General features: G+C 41.5%; 1 protein-coding gene across 1 annotated transcript in view; it reads left to right on the plus strand.

Annotated features, from left to right (window-relative positions):
• Positions 1-15,961, plus strand: part of SLC35F4 (solute carrier family 35 member F4) — a 174,485-nt gene that overhangs the window by 144,146 nt on the left and 14,378 nt on the right. Inside the window, exons 3-4 of the mRNA XM_070403765.1 lie at positions 1,565-1,862; positions 13,919-14,138. Coding sequence (XP_070259866.1) covers positions 1,565-1,862; positions 13,919-14,138 — 518 coding nt within the window. The remainder of the gene's footprint in view (positions 1-1,564; positions 1,863-13,918; positions 14,139-15,961) is intronic.

The following is a 15,961-nucleotide window of genomic DNA, read 5'->3' on the forward strand; positions in this document are numbered from 1 at the left end:
AGGAAAGCTATTCACTGTCCACTGTCAAGGGAGCTGGCTAACTCATACTTCCAGACTCAGCTTAATGTCATTGCATCATGAAAGTTTCTCCTGATCATCTCCCCGTAATAAGTGCTTGTCCACTGCCTCTGTAATGGCCTTGTATCTGCCAAAGTTGGCCCTTATCACACTGTCTGAGATGTGCTTTCTGGCTTTCCACCAGGCCATGAACTCAAGTCTTTCATCTTTGAACCCCTGGGACCCAGCTAGCTAACTAGCTTCTGATAGCCTCCACAAGATTTGGTTTTCATCCTCTGGAGACCTAGATGCAAGAAACTCAGTACTGTTTGTAGACTTGGAAGTCGTGTAGTAACTGTGTTCATCCTTACTTGGTTTATAATCCCCAGTGAAGAATTCACTTTCCATACTGTGGACGCCTGCTCTCCAAATAATTATATCAGGAGGCCTTAGCTGGGTGGAAAGCTTTATCCCAGTGGGGCATTCACACCTGGCTTATTAAGCCATAGGAATGCATTCAGCAGGAGAGCAAGCAGGTTCTACAGATGTAAAGCGAGAAACCCATCTACCTGCAATCTGTGGACTGCACCACACTCTTTACCAGGATAAAACATTGTGCTTCAGGGAGGTACTGCAGACACAAGAGAATCTTGCAGATAATTCTGCCTCCCTTCCCCCAGGATTCTACCACCTGACATCTCAGCACTGGGACTCAGGGGGACCTTTTCTCTCACTTAACTTCCTGACAGGTACATACACTTATTGTTGAACTTGTTTCCCCTATCATGGCAGAAGGCCTTTAGGATTGTCACTTTCAGGTGCTTTGACTATTTTAGTGTGAAAAAAAAAGCTACTAAATATTTTTAGTAAATGTAAAAAACAAAATAGAACTCACTGTGCTTCCAGGACTACATTAAATAGTCATTTGTCCTGAGGTGGGGAACGATTTTGTGTAGTCAGGACTTCCTCTATTTTTGGGGCACATTGTTTTCCAATTTAATAGTAATCTTTGCTGCAGTTTTTTTAAAAAAAAAAATTCAGTGGAATATAACCACAAATACTTATTTCTCACTCACTTTTCTCATCAGCAGATACAAGGCTGCTTTGGGTGGGTTCTGCTTGTTCTGCCACATAGAACAAAAGAGCAGCAACTCTTTGGTACTTGCCATTCTGGAGACAGAGAGGACTCGCAAAAGAGCTGGTGGGACCTTGTGATGCCTCTTAAAAAGCTCTTCTGGGAGGTGTTACACTGCCCATGTTTGATTAGACAAAGCAGGTCGTGTGGCCAAGACCAAAGTCTTTGGGGCTGAAATGTGTGATGCTTTTACAAGGAAGAGGGTAGAGTGCCCTGGGAAACAGCACAGCATCCACCACGTTCATGAACATTGTCATGGCCTGGATGGAAGACCAATACATACTGTACCTTACAGACCGAGATTCTGGAGAGAGCATGAGCCAGTTATAAGTCTCTTCAAATGATGAACCACTGGTGATTCTGCTGCCTGCCTCTTTGATTGCTGTTTCATAACTCCATTCCCACACATTTGTATTCCTTTCCTGTTTTCAGGGGATGATGGAACACAGACTAATCCCGAGAATAGCAGCCAAGAAAACAGAATCAAGGCTCGCTGCCTGTCCTGCTCATCCGTGGTTCTGAAGGCTGTCTGGGGACTCTTGATCATCTTGTCAGTGTCATCGTCTTGGGTTGGAACCACACAGATTGTAAAAATTACTTATAAGAACTTCTACTGCCCATTTTTCATGACTTGGTTCTCAACAAACTGGAACATTATGTTTTTCCCAGTCTATTATTCCGGTCATCTAGCCACCGCTCAAGTAAAGCAATCGCCAATGAAAAAATTCAGGTAGGTTTTGTTAAATGGCCAATAGGAGGTGTTCTAAAATATGTTCATGCAAATATGTATGTTTTCATCTCTTTGGAATATGAGCGCAGTTGACTTGGGGAGTGTGGAGATATAGGATCTAAGGTTGGTAATGAACACTAGGAAACAGGATAATTCCTCCCCTAAAAAAAAAACCAAACCAAACCAAACCAAACCAAACAAACAAACAAAAACAAAAAACCATTGTGTGTCTACAACATGCTAGGCACTGTACTGGAGCTTTGCATATCTTGCCTTATTTAATCATCATTGGTGATAACATCCACCTTTTACAGAAAGGTTAAATGACTTGTCCAAGGTCACACACTTATAAATAGAGGAACCCAGATTTCTATCCAGACCTATTTATCTTTGAAAGTCATGTTTTAAAAGTACACCCAGTGTCTCCATCCCAGAACAAAAAACTATATTAATAATTGAATTGTTACAAAAACATTTGCTCAATGTTCTGGACACTGTGGCGCCTAAGCCAATGAAATGACCTGATTCCCTGCAAAGGGAAGTTTGGCCCTGGAATACTTTGAAAGATGCCGTTCTCTGCTGGCTAGGAGCACATGTCTGTTGGTTTGCAAGCCATGAACTTGATAGTGCCATGGTTCTAGCAGTTTCTCTGTGCTCACCCTGGCTTCTACAGCCACACCTTGGAGCTCAGGATGCTGGCAGGGCCCCTGTCGTCCAGCCCTGCACAGCACTCAAGCAAGGCAAAAGCAGCTTTTGGGTCAAAATTCCTCTGCTAAGGGACAGCTTCTCGGAAAGGAAAAGCCCAGACCTAAGGAATAACTTCTAGGACAGTCACTCTGAGCACCAAGGGAAGCAGCAGTCAGACCCCCCGTGGATGGCAGTGGGAAAGGGACAGTTCTCTACACCAGCTTGTTGCTCCTCAGCTGAATGACTATCAGTTTGCCTTGCAGGAGCCAAAAGAACCTTTCCTTCTTGCCCAGATCTCTAAAGAACAGAAGGAAGGGCTATTATAATTGGTGATTATAAGGCTATTTTTAAAAATTTTACCAATTGGAAAGGGTGTATCTTCAACTTCTATTTTCTATCACCAGCTTGGAGTTGCCTGAGAATGGTAAAGTCACACTGTGAGCTCATTTCCCATGCGTGTCCATGAAAATTCAATTATAATAAATGAAAAAGAACAATTTAAAAATAAATATGTTCGGGGGAGAAAATGGCGGAGGCTTAGACGGACGTGTTGGTGCTTTGTCCCGGACCAGATAGGGGCGAGCAGCTGAAACGGGTAACAATCAGCCCGATCAAGCTGGGGAGGTTCAGCTGAGAGACAGTCTGCAGCCAGGAAAGACAGAAAACTCCTAAAAAATGCGGATGGTTAGAGATTGAGGCTGAAACCTCCCTCTGGGCGCCAGCGCAGCAGCGAGGCCGCGCCATCTCAGGCAGCGTTTACCGGCATCCAGAGATCGGCTACTAACCCGGCGGCTACTAACCCGGAGGCAACGATTTGCAAACAGCGCGACTGCAAGAGCCAAGGGGAGACGTGCACCCCTCCACGGAAAGGTTAGACTTACCTCAAAGGTGCGGTTCGCAGTTCAGGTTGGAGCGAGGAACGCGCGCGCGGGCGCAGGGGGAAATCTGCGTCCGCCAAAATCCGCGCTCTCCAAAATCCGTGCCTATAGAGGCCAGCGTGTCTCGTAGGGGGGGAGGGCTCCCGCAGGGCTGCTGCCAGAAGGTAACACTATAAATGAGCCCATGGTTGGACTGGATGCAGGGGGGCTGCCTCAGAGTTTCCCTGATAGCCGGCTGCTTGTTGGTGCCAGGGGCTTGAGCGCGCGCGCGGACACTCCGCACGGTTCTGGAGGGTGGAACCCTGCGAGTTCGAACAGCTTCCCAGGCTCTTGTTTGCACACTTCCTCTTGCTTCTGTGAGTTTGATTGTTGAGCCCAGTGCATGTGAGTGCCCAGTTGGGGTCACTAGCAGAGCTTGTAGGGGAAGATTGTTTTTGGGGAGCCTGGGAAACAGAGCTGGGAGTGGCGCCGGGGGAACCACCTCTGGGCGGAGCTGGTTCAGGTACAATAGGCAGCTCCTGGTCGGAGAGAACTTATAGCCTCGGAGGTCAACCCAGACACACTGCCACCCAGAGGCAGAGCCACGAACTGACTCCTCTGTAAATACAGATAAGGCAATAAGGACTGTGGCTTACAACAAGGAGGAACAGTGTATCAGAGGGAAAGTCAACATTCTCCTGAATTCCGGGCATGCCAATAAGAAGAGTAGAAGATCTGAAGCACCTGCATTACTGCACATTTTTATTTTTATTTTTTTAAATTACTTTTTCTCCTTTTAACTAAGAAAACATTTTTTTTTCATTTTTCATTTTCTCCATCACCCGATTTTGCCCTTTCAGCTACTAAATTTTTATTTTTAACTAGTATTATTACTGCTACCATTTTACCATTTTTTAAAGTGTCATTTTATCTTGTCTTTATTTTATTTTGGGACTAATGTTCTCCATTCTATTTTCATCGTTCCTTTAGCAACATTTTTCTCTACCTCAATTTGCCTCTGTGCTAAACAATCTTCCCCACTTTTTCCCTTTTGCTGTCCTGTTTCTCTTACCCTACTCCAGCTTTAGATCTTCCCTATTCTTTTTACCCTCTGTCAAAATTTAACCCTGCTTAAATATCCTATGTCCAATCCACTGTTCTAAATCCTTATACACCTTTCCCTTATCTTCCTTCACTATCCATTTTTTTCTCTCTCTTCTTCTTCTTTTCTCTCTCTATTGTTTTATCGTTGTTTGCCTGATTGACGAGTATATTGTTTTTTTTTGTTTTGTTTTTTATTGTTTGTGAGGTTAGACTGCTTATTCTTTTTATTTTCCTGCCCCTCCCTCTCCCCCCCCCCCCCCCCCCCCGGTTATTTCTGCGCTTCTCTGTCCCCTTGCGTCGCTTGATATTATTGGTTGTTTGTAGTTTGTATTCATCTCCAGGAATCTGTTGCTGCAATTTGTTGGTATTAGTGGCGGACCTATAGGAGTTTTCTCCTCACATAAATAGTCTCTCCCCCTTTTACACTTCACTCTCTTTTCTCTCTTACTTTTTTTCTTCTTTCTTTCTTTTTTTTTTTTTCCTCCTCTTTTTCCCCTCCCTTTTCCAATCTCATTTTTGCACTCCTTTTTTTCTTTCTTTCTTTTTTCTCTTCTACCTTTTTCTCTTCTTTCCCCCTTATCTCCCAACTCTCTTAGCAAGAGTGGCCACCTTTATTTGGGGTTAGTAATATCGTAAATACAATAGTGTTCAGTGCCTGGTACGTTGTGCCTTGTTGTGTTGTATTTTGTGCCTCTAAATCAACGCAACAGATTTAAGCAACAGCGGCCTCCTGATCACCACACGCTCTGCCTGGGGAACAGTTGCTGCGTCTGAAGCCTCCCTCCACCAGCCAGAAGAGCCACCACAACTGTGAACAGCACCCATCAGAGGCCCTGCTATCAACAGAGGAGCCGCTGCTACCACAACCGCCCAAGGAGCAACCACAGACCGAGGAGCCACTGCCACCCAGGGAGCAGCCACTGCCACCCAGGGTCCAGCCACTGAACGATTCAACAACTAGTAATGTCAGTGAGATCAAACATGGGTAGACAAAGAAACCCCCAAAGGAAAGAAAAGGAGGACTCGCCAGAAAAGCAGCTAAGTGAGACAGAGATATGCAACATGACGGAAAAAGAATTCAGAATAAGGTTCCTAGAGTACATGCACCGGATGTTCAAGAAGCAAGAAGAAACAGATGAAAAACTCAACTACGTATGCAAGAAGCTAGAAGAAACAGATGAAAAAATCAACAACTTAAGTAAGTCCCAAGAAGAAATGAAGAGCGACATAGCTACAATAAAAAACACCATTGAAAGTATCAACAGTAGACTGGGAGAAGCGGAGGACCGAATCAGTGAATTAGAAGACAAGGAAGCAAAACACACTCAAACAGTACTGCAAATGGAGAAAAAAATTAAAAGACAGGAGGAGAGCCTAAGGGAACTTTGGGACAACATGAAACGAAGCAACATACGAATAATAGGGGTGCCAGAACAACAGAAAGATGAACATGGATTAGAAAACCTATTCGAAGAAATAATATCAGAAAACTTCCCTGAGGTGGGGAAGAAAAAAGTCACACAAGCCCAGAGAGTCCCAAACAAGGTGAACCCGAAAAGACCCACACCAAGACACATCATAATTACCATGGCAAATGTTCAGGATAAAGAGAGAATCTTACAGGCTGCAAGAGAGAGGCGGAAAGTAACATACAAGGGATCTCCCATTAGATTATCAAATGATTTCTCAACAGAAACACATCAGGCCAGAAAAGAATGGACGGAAATCTACAAAGTGATGCAAAGCAAAGGACTGAATCCAAGAATACTCTATCCAGCAAGGCTATCATTCAAAATTGAAGGGGAAATAAGAAGCTTCACAGACAAAAAAGGGCTAAGGGAGTTTATCACCACCAAGCCAGCCATGCAAGAAATGCTAAAGGGACTGGTGTAAAAGAAGAAATATCAAGCTCAGAAAGAAAACAGCCACACACACACACACAAAAGAAATGGCTACAAACAAGTACCTTTCAATAATAACTTTAAATGTAAATGGACTAAATGCTCCAAATAAAAGACATCGAGTGGCTGAATGGATAAAAAAACATGACCCATACATCTGCTGTCTACAAGAGACCCACCTCATTGGAAAGGACTCACACAGACTGAAAGTGAAGGGATGGAAAAATATCTTTCACGCAAATGGAAAGGAAAAGAAAGCTGGGGTAGCAATACTTATATCTGACAAAATACATCTCAAAGTGAAGGCCATAACCAGAGATAAGGAAGGCCACTTCATAATACTAAAGGGATCAATACAACAAGAAGATATAACCCTGGTAAACATATATGCACCCAATGCAGGAGCACCCACATACATAAGAAAACTTCTGGAAGATATCAGGGGAGATATCGACAATAACACAATCATAGTAGGGGACTTTAATACACCACTGACATCACTGGATAAATCCGCTAGACAAACAATCAGCAAAGAAACAGCAATCCTAAATGACTCACTAGATCAGATGGACTTAATTGACATCTTCAGAACACTACACCCCACAGCTGCGGAATATACATTCCTCTCAGGTGCTCATGGGACATATTCAAAAATAGACCACATATTGGGTCACAAGCAAAGTCTCCACAAATTCAAGAAGATTGAGATCATAAAAAGCATCTTCTCAGACCACGATGGCATAATGTTAGAAATAAACTACAATAAAAACAACCCAAAATACTCAAACACTTGGAAGCTGAATAGCATGTTATTAAATATTGATTGGGTTACCGATGACATCAAAGAAGAAATTAAAAACATCCTGGACACTAATGACAATGAAAACACAACAATCCAAAACCTCTGGGACACAATGAAAGCAGTCCTGAGAGGGAAGTTTATAGCTCTACAGGCCTATCTCAAAAAACAAGAAAAAATGGTAGTTAATCATCTAACTCTACAACTCAAAGAATTAGAAAGAGAGCAACAAGAAAACCCCAGAGTGAGCAGAAGGAAGGAGATAATAAAGATTAGAGCAGAAATCAATGACATAGAGACCAAAAAAACAATACAGAAAATCAATGAAACCAAGAGCTGGTTCTTTGAAAGGATAAACAAGATTGACAAACCCCTCGCCAGGCTCACCAAGAAGCAAAGAGAAAGGTCCCAAATAAACCAAATCAGAAATGATAGAGGCGAAATAACAACAGACCCCACAGAAATACAAATGATTGTTAAACAATACTACGGGCAACTCTACTCCAACAAACTAGACAACCTGGAGGAAATGGACAAATTCCTAGAAAAATACAACATTCCAAAACTCAATCAGGAAGAATCTAAAAACCTCAATAGGCCAATAACTATGGAAGAAATTGAAGCAGTCATCAGAAAGCTTCCAGCAAACAAAAGCCCAGGGCCAGACGGCTTCACAGGGGAGTTCTACCAAACATTCAAGGAAGAACTAAAACCTACCCTCCTCAGACTACTACAAAAAATTCAAGAGGAAGGAACACTTCCAAGCTCATTCTATGAAGCCAGCATCACCCTAATACCAAAACCAGGTAAAGACATCACAATGAAAGAGAATTACAGGCCAATATCCCTCATGAACATAGATGCCAAAATCCTCAACAAAATCTTAGCAAATCGGATCCAGCAGTACATCAGAAGGATCATACACCATGACCAAGTAGGATTTATCCCAGAGATGCAAGGATGGTACAACATCCGTAAATCAATAAATGTGATACATCACATAAACAAATTGAAAGAAAAAAACCACATGGTCATATCAATTGATGCAGAAAAAGCATTCGACAAAATCCAACACCCATTTTTGATAAAAACTCTCAGAAAGGTGGGAATAGAAGGATCATACCTCAACATAATAAAAGCCATATATGACAAGCCCACAGCCAACATCATACTCAATGGTCAAAAACTAACACCATTTCCCCTAAGAACAGGAACAAGACAGGGATGCCCACTCTCACCACTCCTGTTCAACATAGTACTGGAAGTATTAGCCATTGCAATTAGGCAAGAAGAAGAAATAAAAGGCATCCAAATTGGAAAAGAGGAAGTAAAACTGTCCTTATTTGCAGATGACATGATATTATACATACAAAACCCTAGAGACTCCATCAAAAAGCTACTAGACTTAATACATGAATTTGGCAATGTAGCAGGATACAAAATTAACCCCAAGAAATCTGAGGCATTTCTATACACCAATAGTGAACTTTCAGAAAGAGAGATTAGAAAAACAATCCCATTTACCATCGCACCAAAAAAATTAAGATACCTAGGAATAAACTTAACTAAAGAGGTTAAAGACCTCTACTCAGAAAACTACAGGACGTTGAAAAAAGAGATAGAGGAAGACATAAACAGATGGAAGAACATACCATGTTCTTGGATTGGTAGAATCAACATCATTAAAATGTCCATACTACCCAAAGCAATCTATAAATTCAACGCACTTCCCATTAAAATACCAATGGCCTTCTTCAAAGATCTAGAACGAACTCTCCAAAAATTCATCTGGAATAAAAAAAGACCCCGAATAGCTGCAGCGATCCTGAGAAAGAACAAAGTAGGTGGGATCTCAATGCCAGATATCAAACTGTATTACAAAGCCACTGTTCTCAAAACTGCCTGGTACTGGCACAAGAACAGACATATAGACCAGTGGAATAGAATAGAGAGTCCAGAAATTAGCCCGAACCAATATGCTCAATTAATTTTTGACAAAGGAGGCATGAACATACAATGGAGCCAAGATAGTCTCTTCAATAAATGGTGTTGGGAAAATTGGACAGATATATGCAAGAAAATGAAACTAGACCACCAACTTACACCATACACAAGAATAAACTCAAAATGGATAAAGGACTTAAATGTACGACAGGAAACCATAAAAATTCTAGAAGAATACAAAGGCAACAAAATCTCAGACTTATGCCAAAAAAATTTCTTCACTGATACAGCTCCTAGGGCAGTTGAAACTAAAGAGAAACTGAACAAATGGGACTACATCAAAATAAAAAGCTTCTGCACAGCAAAAGAAACCATCAACAAAACAACAAGAAAACCCACCTCTTGGGAAAACATATTTGCCAACGTCATATCTGATAAGGGCTTAATCTCCAAAATTTATAGGGAACTCATACAACTTAACAAAAAGAAGATAAACAATCCAATCAAAAAATGGGCAAAGGATCTAAATAGACACCTTTCAAAAGAGGACATTCAGAAAGCCAAGAGACATATGAAAACATGCTCAAAGTCACGAATCATCCAAGAGATGCAAATCAAAACAACAATGAGGTACCATCTCACACCTGTCAGAATGGCCATCATCAACAAATCAACAAACGACAAGTGCTGGAGAGGATGTGGAGAAAAAGGAACACTTGTGCACTGCTGGTGGGAATGCAGACTGGTGCAGCCACTATGGAAGGCAGTATGGAGGTTCCTCAAAAAATTGGAAATGGAACTCCCATTTGACCCTGTGATCCCACTACTAGGAATATATCCCAAGAAACCAGAAACACCTATCAGAAAGGATATATGCACCCAGATGTTCATAGCAGCACAATTCACCATAGCTAAGATCTGGAAACAGCCTAAGTGCCCATCAGTAGATGAATGGATTAGAAAACTGTGGTACATCTACACGATGGAATACTATGCTGCTGTTAAAAAGAAGGAACTCCTACCATTTGCAACATCATGGATGGAACTGGAGAGCATTATGCTAAGTGAAACAAGCCAGTCAATGAAGGAAAAATACCACATGATCTCACTCATTCATGGATAATAAAGACCATTACAAACTTTTGAACAATAATAGATACAGAGGCAGAGCTGCCTCAAACTGATTGTCAAACTGCAGTGGGAAGGCCAGAGAGAGTTGGGGGGCAGGAGGGAGGGGAGTAAGAGATCAACCGAAGGACTTGTATGCATGCATATAAGCATAACTAATGGACATAAGACACTGGGGGGTAAGGGAGGGTAGGGGTTTGTCAAGGGCGGGGGGGAAAAAAGGACACTTATGTAATACCCTTTGTAATACTTTAAGCGAAAAAAAAAAAAATAAAATAAAAAAAAATAAAAAAAATAAAAATAAAAATAAAAATAAAAATAAATATGTTCTGGTTCGGAGGAAAGATAAAAGCTTTATATCTATTTGTGATTGCTAAAAGATATTTTGTATTTGATACCCATCAAAAAAGATATGATCTTGGGGCACAAGGTACTTTTTAATAATACTATTTAATAAATGATCACAGAGAGCGTGATTATCAGACTAAAATTGTCCTTATTTGAAAATACTTGTGTGCACCCAAGGCGGGCGTGGCTGCTGGAATGCTCCTGTGGTTTAGACACACATGCTGATACAAACAGCAAAAGTGAGTAGGTGAAGTAGGACCTCAGAAGACCTCAGAGCAAGTCAAATGGGTTTCATTTAACATAACCCATTTCCAAGAGGCCGCTGCTGACAGAGGTGTTTTGGCAATAAGCTTCATCTTCACCACATCTCTCATGTCAGACTAACTCTGAGTTTAGAGAGTGAAGCTGACCCTTTCTAAAACCGAACCAAAGAGCTTCTGTTGTCCAGCCGGGAAATCGTCTTTGAAGGGAATATTCCCCAGGGCCTACCTCCAGATGAGAAGCAAATGCTAGCAGAAAACTCTGAGATCCTTGATCTCATTTCTCCTGTAGACCCATCAACACCATCGGCCAAGAAGATAACTGGGCAGAAGAAGGGGAAAATGAAATTAGTGTGTAAGACCAGGAACAGAATTTGTCCCATGGCACCAGACCCTCTCACTAGTTTCTTCTTTTCTCTTGAATAGCATGAAAGCATTCCCAGTTTTTTTTCTTATCACTAACATGGAAAGACATTTTAATCAAGGATCAAATCTCGATGGTAACAGCTGTCCATTTGGAAGTCGTTTTTGATATTTCCATCATTCCATTTATATACTACCAAGAGAATTCAGTCGCCTCAGGTGAATTTGAAATTTAAGAAGAAAAAGAAAACACAATATACTATAGTTTGAACACGAGTGTTTTCTTCAGGAAGAAAGTCTCTAGAGGGAAAGATCTATTTGTCTATGTCAGGCACCGATGAAATGACACCAGAAAAAGGTCAGTAACTAGCAAGTACTGTAAGGATGATGGCTGTGATTAAATTATCAGTGCCCCAAGTTCTAAGCTTCAGTCCAAGTTTCTCCCCCTCTCAATGCCGCTTGTCTAGAAATTCTGATCCCATCATCCCGAGGAGAGACGCACTTTATTTGCTTCTCTGTAGAAATAGATTCTTTTTTGAGTCTTTGCATTTCTTAGCACCTTAATGCTTAAATAGCAGAAGGTTCTACACGGGTGAACTGGTGTTTGACTGGAGAGCATTTTCTTATTCCTGCAACAGCAGTGACAAATGAAGAGAAGGTTGGCAGCGAGAGAGAAAGGGAAAACGAGTGGAACGATTAGGTAGTCAATAGCTGGGGGACAGGGTGAGCCAGGTGAAAAGAACGGTCTCTTCAGGCAAGGGTGGGGGCCCTCCCACAGCAGTGCTTTGCTTGCAGGGGGCTCTGAGTGTGTGTGTGCTCACGCACGCGGGGCTGCGGCTCTCCCTGTCCATGTGCTTCCGTTGGTCTTCCCCCTAGGGGTCTAACATTCGCTTGCGTATATACAAAGTCTTTGCTCGAGGGCACTCAACCCAGCCTGGTGGGGGGCTCTGGGAAGGAGGAACCATCACTGGCTAGGGCCAGTGATAAGAAAAGACATTCTTTAATCAGAAATGGGTTTGTTGTGGTTCTCCATAAATGTGTATATTGAAGGCATTTAGTAGTTGTAGATGTTAGGACTAACCTACAACTCTCAACTCTAGCTCTCCCTGGCAGACTCTCCGGGAGCAGATCCCTTGAAAATACAGAATACAAACCGTGTGCCCAGGATGTTCTGAGGGAACGGCTGCTTGTTCTATGTGTGGCTCTAATTCTAGTGTCTCCGCGGTTGTAGGGTCTGAGAGAGGCCATCTATTTTCCTGTGTGTGAGAGCACATGTCATTTGTGTTTCCTTTACAAAGGCTTTGCCTTTGGGTTACTTAGTCCCTTCACTAAAGTTTTGTGTCTTTCAAGGTAAAGTTTACCTTTGGAGAATCATGTTTTCGCTTTATGAAAATTCTTCTCTTTGGTGGTCTCCCGCATGAAACTACACAGTTTCTATGTGTGCAAATTGCATTTTTAACCTTCCTGGGATCTCTAGTTTGCAATTCCCAGCATTCTCAGCAATATTTTCTATGAGATTTATGTTGAAGGCCACACCGCTGTGCTTAGAGCCTGGCCATGTTGTCACTTCCCCCACCATGAGGTTCTCCTGCTTCATTCATGAGACTAGCATGGCTAAGGATTACTTTGGTTTGCAATACTTTGAGGCACAATTATTTCTCTTCAGAAAATACTAGAAGAAAAACTAGTACTAGTACCTTCTGGAACCATGTAAATATATTTCATTATAAATGTGCAAACGTTAGTAACCTGTTGCTTTGAACAAGACATTTAAATTACTCTGAAGGTACAATGCTTGGCAAATGATAGTTGACCAACAGATGTCTGAATGTTCATGAACAACTGAGTGAGAGAAAAAATAAAGCCGAAATCTCCCAGTGGCAGGCCTGTTTTCAGTGTATAGTCAAATAAGCAGTTATTCTATCACTTCCAATACTGCCTGTCTGTATCACTGGCCTGAACACTTTGATTAAAATTGCCCCTTGGGCTAAATAATCAATTTAGTCAGAAATCAAACAAATCAAAGTTTTAACCAAAGTGACTGTTTTTGTACAATGAATCCAGATGATTCCTCCAAAATAGCCGAATGTTTGTATACAGCAAAGTTATATCTTGTTGAGTTTGTTTTTATTTTCTTTGTGTTTTTCTTTTTCTGGTTTAAAATGCTGAAGAAAAAAAGAAATTAGCCAATTGGGCAGATATATTAGAAAGAAGCATAGTGTCTTAGAAATAGTAGAATCCCAAGCCATGTGTGTCATTGCAGGATATTGAGGCTGAGAATTGCAGCCTGTTCATGCAGTAGCAGCCATCTGGGTCCTGCCACGTTCTCCCCTTGGGAAAGAATCTTCTCTTTTTCAATAGCTAATAATCCCAGAAACCACACATTTCTCTATTTCTCTGGGCTTCCCTGAGATTGTTGGGCAACAGCAGAATGGCTGCCCAGTGGTCTCAAGCGCATATCTAAATAGGAGAGGCCTAGCTCTGTGCCTGGGAGATGCAGGCTCTTTTTCGTGGAACCCTTGTGGCCTGTAGGTGGCAGGACTGGTTCAGTATGTTCCACAGATGACCAATGAGTCCTGAATGTTCTGTGCTCTTGCCTGGAAATGGGTGTCAACACAAGATGTCACAAATAATACCTGACTATTCACCTCTTTTTCTTTCCTAGGGAATGCAGTCGGATTTTTGGGGAAGATGGTCTGACGTTGAAGCTCTTTCTTAAAAGGACTGCTCCCTTTTCTATTCTGTGGACTTTGACGAACTACCTGTACTTACTGGCTTTAAAGAAGCTGACAGCCACGGATGTCTCCGCTCTGTTCTGTTGTAACAAAGCCTTTGTCTTCTTGCTGTCGTGGATCGTGCTGAAAGACAGGTTCATGGGAGTGAGGGTAATGGCACATTTGATTCAATGCGCGAGGCTGCCCTTGGTCATAAATCCTGGCATCAGGAGAGCTGCTTTGTTTCATGGAGTTTCTGTAAAACTTTCCTATTAGTTCCGAGTACAAAACGGAATTTGAAGATGGGTTAGGATGCCAAGGCAGTTGCAACATCATGAAAGGATAAAGAGATTTCCATTGGGCAGTCAGCTGATTTCAACAGGAGGCACTAAAACATGGAAAATAGGTTCTCTTTTTTTAAAGAATTAAGGGTATGATCAACTCCTTCTGTCCTTAGGAAAGAAGGTCTGAGCAAATTAGCCACAGTAAAGATTATGATTTGGTGTGTTTTTTTTTTTCAATCAGCATATGTTGGGATAACTTCCTCATGTTTCTCTCCCCCAGAGATGGAGTTAATTAGTATCAGTGTAAGTAGACAAGATAAACAAACAGTAGTTAAAGTCCCTGGTGATGGCACAGTGCTAGGCCATATATCCGTGTGACTAGTCTAGAAATGGAACTAAAAGCAACAACTTGTACTTCTTGGTACAAATTAACTGAACTGCATTAAACTTCAACCAACCACTTCAATTCCGAGTTTATTCCTTTCAAAAGTAACATGGATTTTATAAAACTGTTTTTGTATGCTTAGTCTATATTAGATTGATTGAAAGACATGCAAATTTAAGGAGTCAGATCTCATTTATACAATCTAGCATGCCACCATGATGGAAATATTGGGGAAATAATTCTTTAGAAAGAGGTGTAAATGAATAGCCTTTCCCAGAAGATAAACATCACATAATTATTGTTCTCTGAAAGAGATGTCCATGATTGTAATCAAAATGTTATTCTTGTTGCAATGATTCCAGGGCCCTGGAATACTGACGTTACTGTCTATATTAGAAAGCTTATGATCGCCATAACCCTGAAAGCTTTTAAAAATAGCCAATCAGCAAATTCTGGTTGTATCATTGGAGATGCTGCTCAGAAATTCAGGACTAAAGATTGACATGAACAAGAAGTAGGAAGCTATGGCAGAAGACAAGATGAGAAACTGAGTCAGCCCATGATGCCATTAGAATATACCCACACATTCCACCAGCTAATCTTAGATGTGACACCAAAGGGAAGCTTCATGTTTTATACGTGGAACATTGGTGCTGGCTGTTCACCATCAGTTACCCTGACAAGTCCTTGAGAGCAGGGACCTTCCCTATATTGCTCACTGCTCCATTCAGGAGGAGCTACATGGTTTGTGGGGCCCAGGGCGGAATAAAATGCAGGGTCCCCTGTTAAAAAGTATGAATAATTTCAAGATTAAACCATTAAACCAAGCAGACCATTAAACCAGGAATGGGGCCCTTCTAGTCATGGGGCTCTATGCATCTGCACAGGTCACATGCCCTGTGCAGGGGACAAAGTAGGGGCTCAAAAGATATTTGAAGATATAGTAAATGAACTCATGTTTATTAAATCTTTCTCTTTTCTACTTCCATCATGGATTAACCATGAGAATTTGTCAGAAGAGGGCGAAATAGAGTAGCATCTGAATACCAAAAGGAAGTCAATACATTGACTATTAGATTGACCAGTGAGAAAACCAATTGCATTAGAGTGAATGAATGCATCTAACTATGGAACTTCCTGATGCAAGTTCAATGCATCAGGAGGGTCAATGTTTATTTGAGGTCTTTTAAGAAAAAAAAATCTCAGCTGTGTAACATTTAAATCACAGATTTGGTAAATCTGCCTGCAGCGGTTCTCAACCTGTGGGTCTCAAACAATGAAAATACATCCTGCATATCAGATATTTACATCACGATTCATAACAG

Source organism: Myotis yumanensis, unplaced genomic scaffold (assembly GCF_028538775.1).
Source record: "Myotis yumanensis isolate MYYU_CA2020_CCGP unplaced genomic scaffold, mMyoYum1.0.hap1 SCAF_1, whole genome shotgun sequence".
NCBI classification, from domain to species: Eukaryota; Metazoa; Chordata; class Mammalia; order Chiroptera; family Vespertilionidae; genus Myotis; species Myotis yumanensis.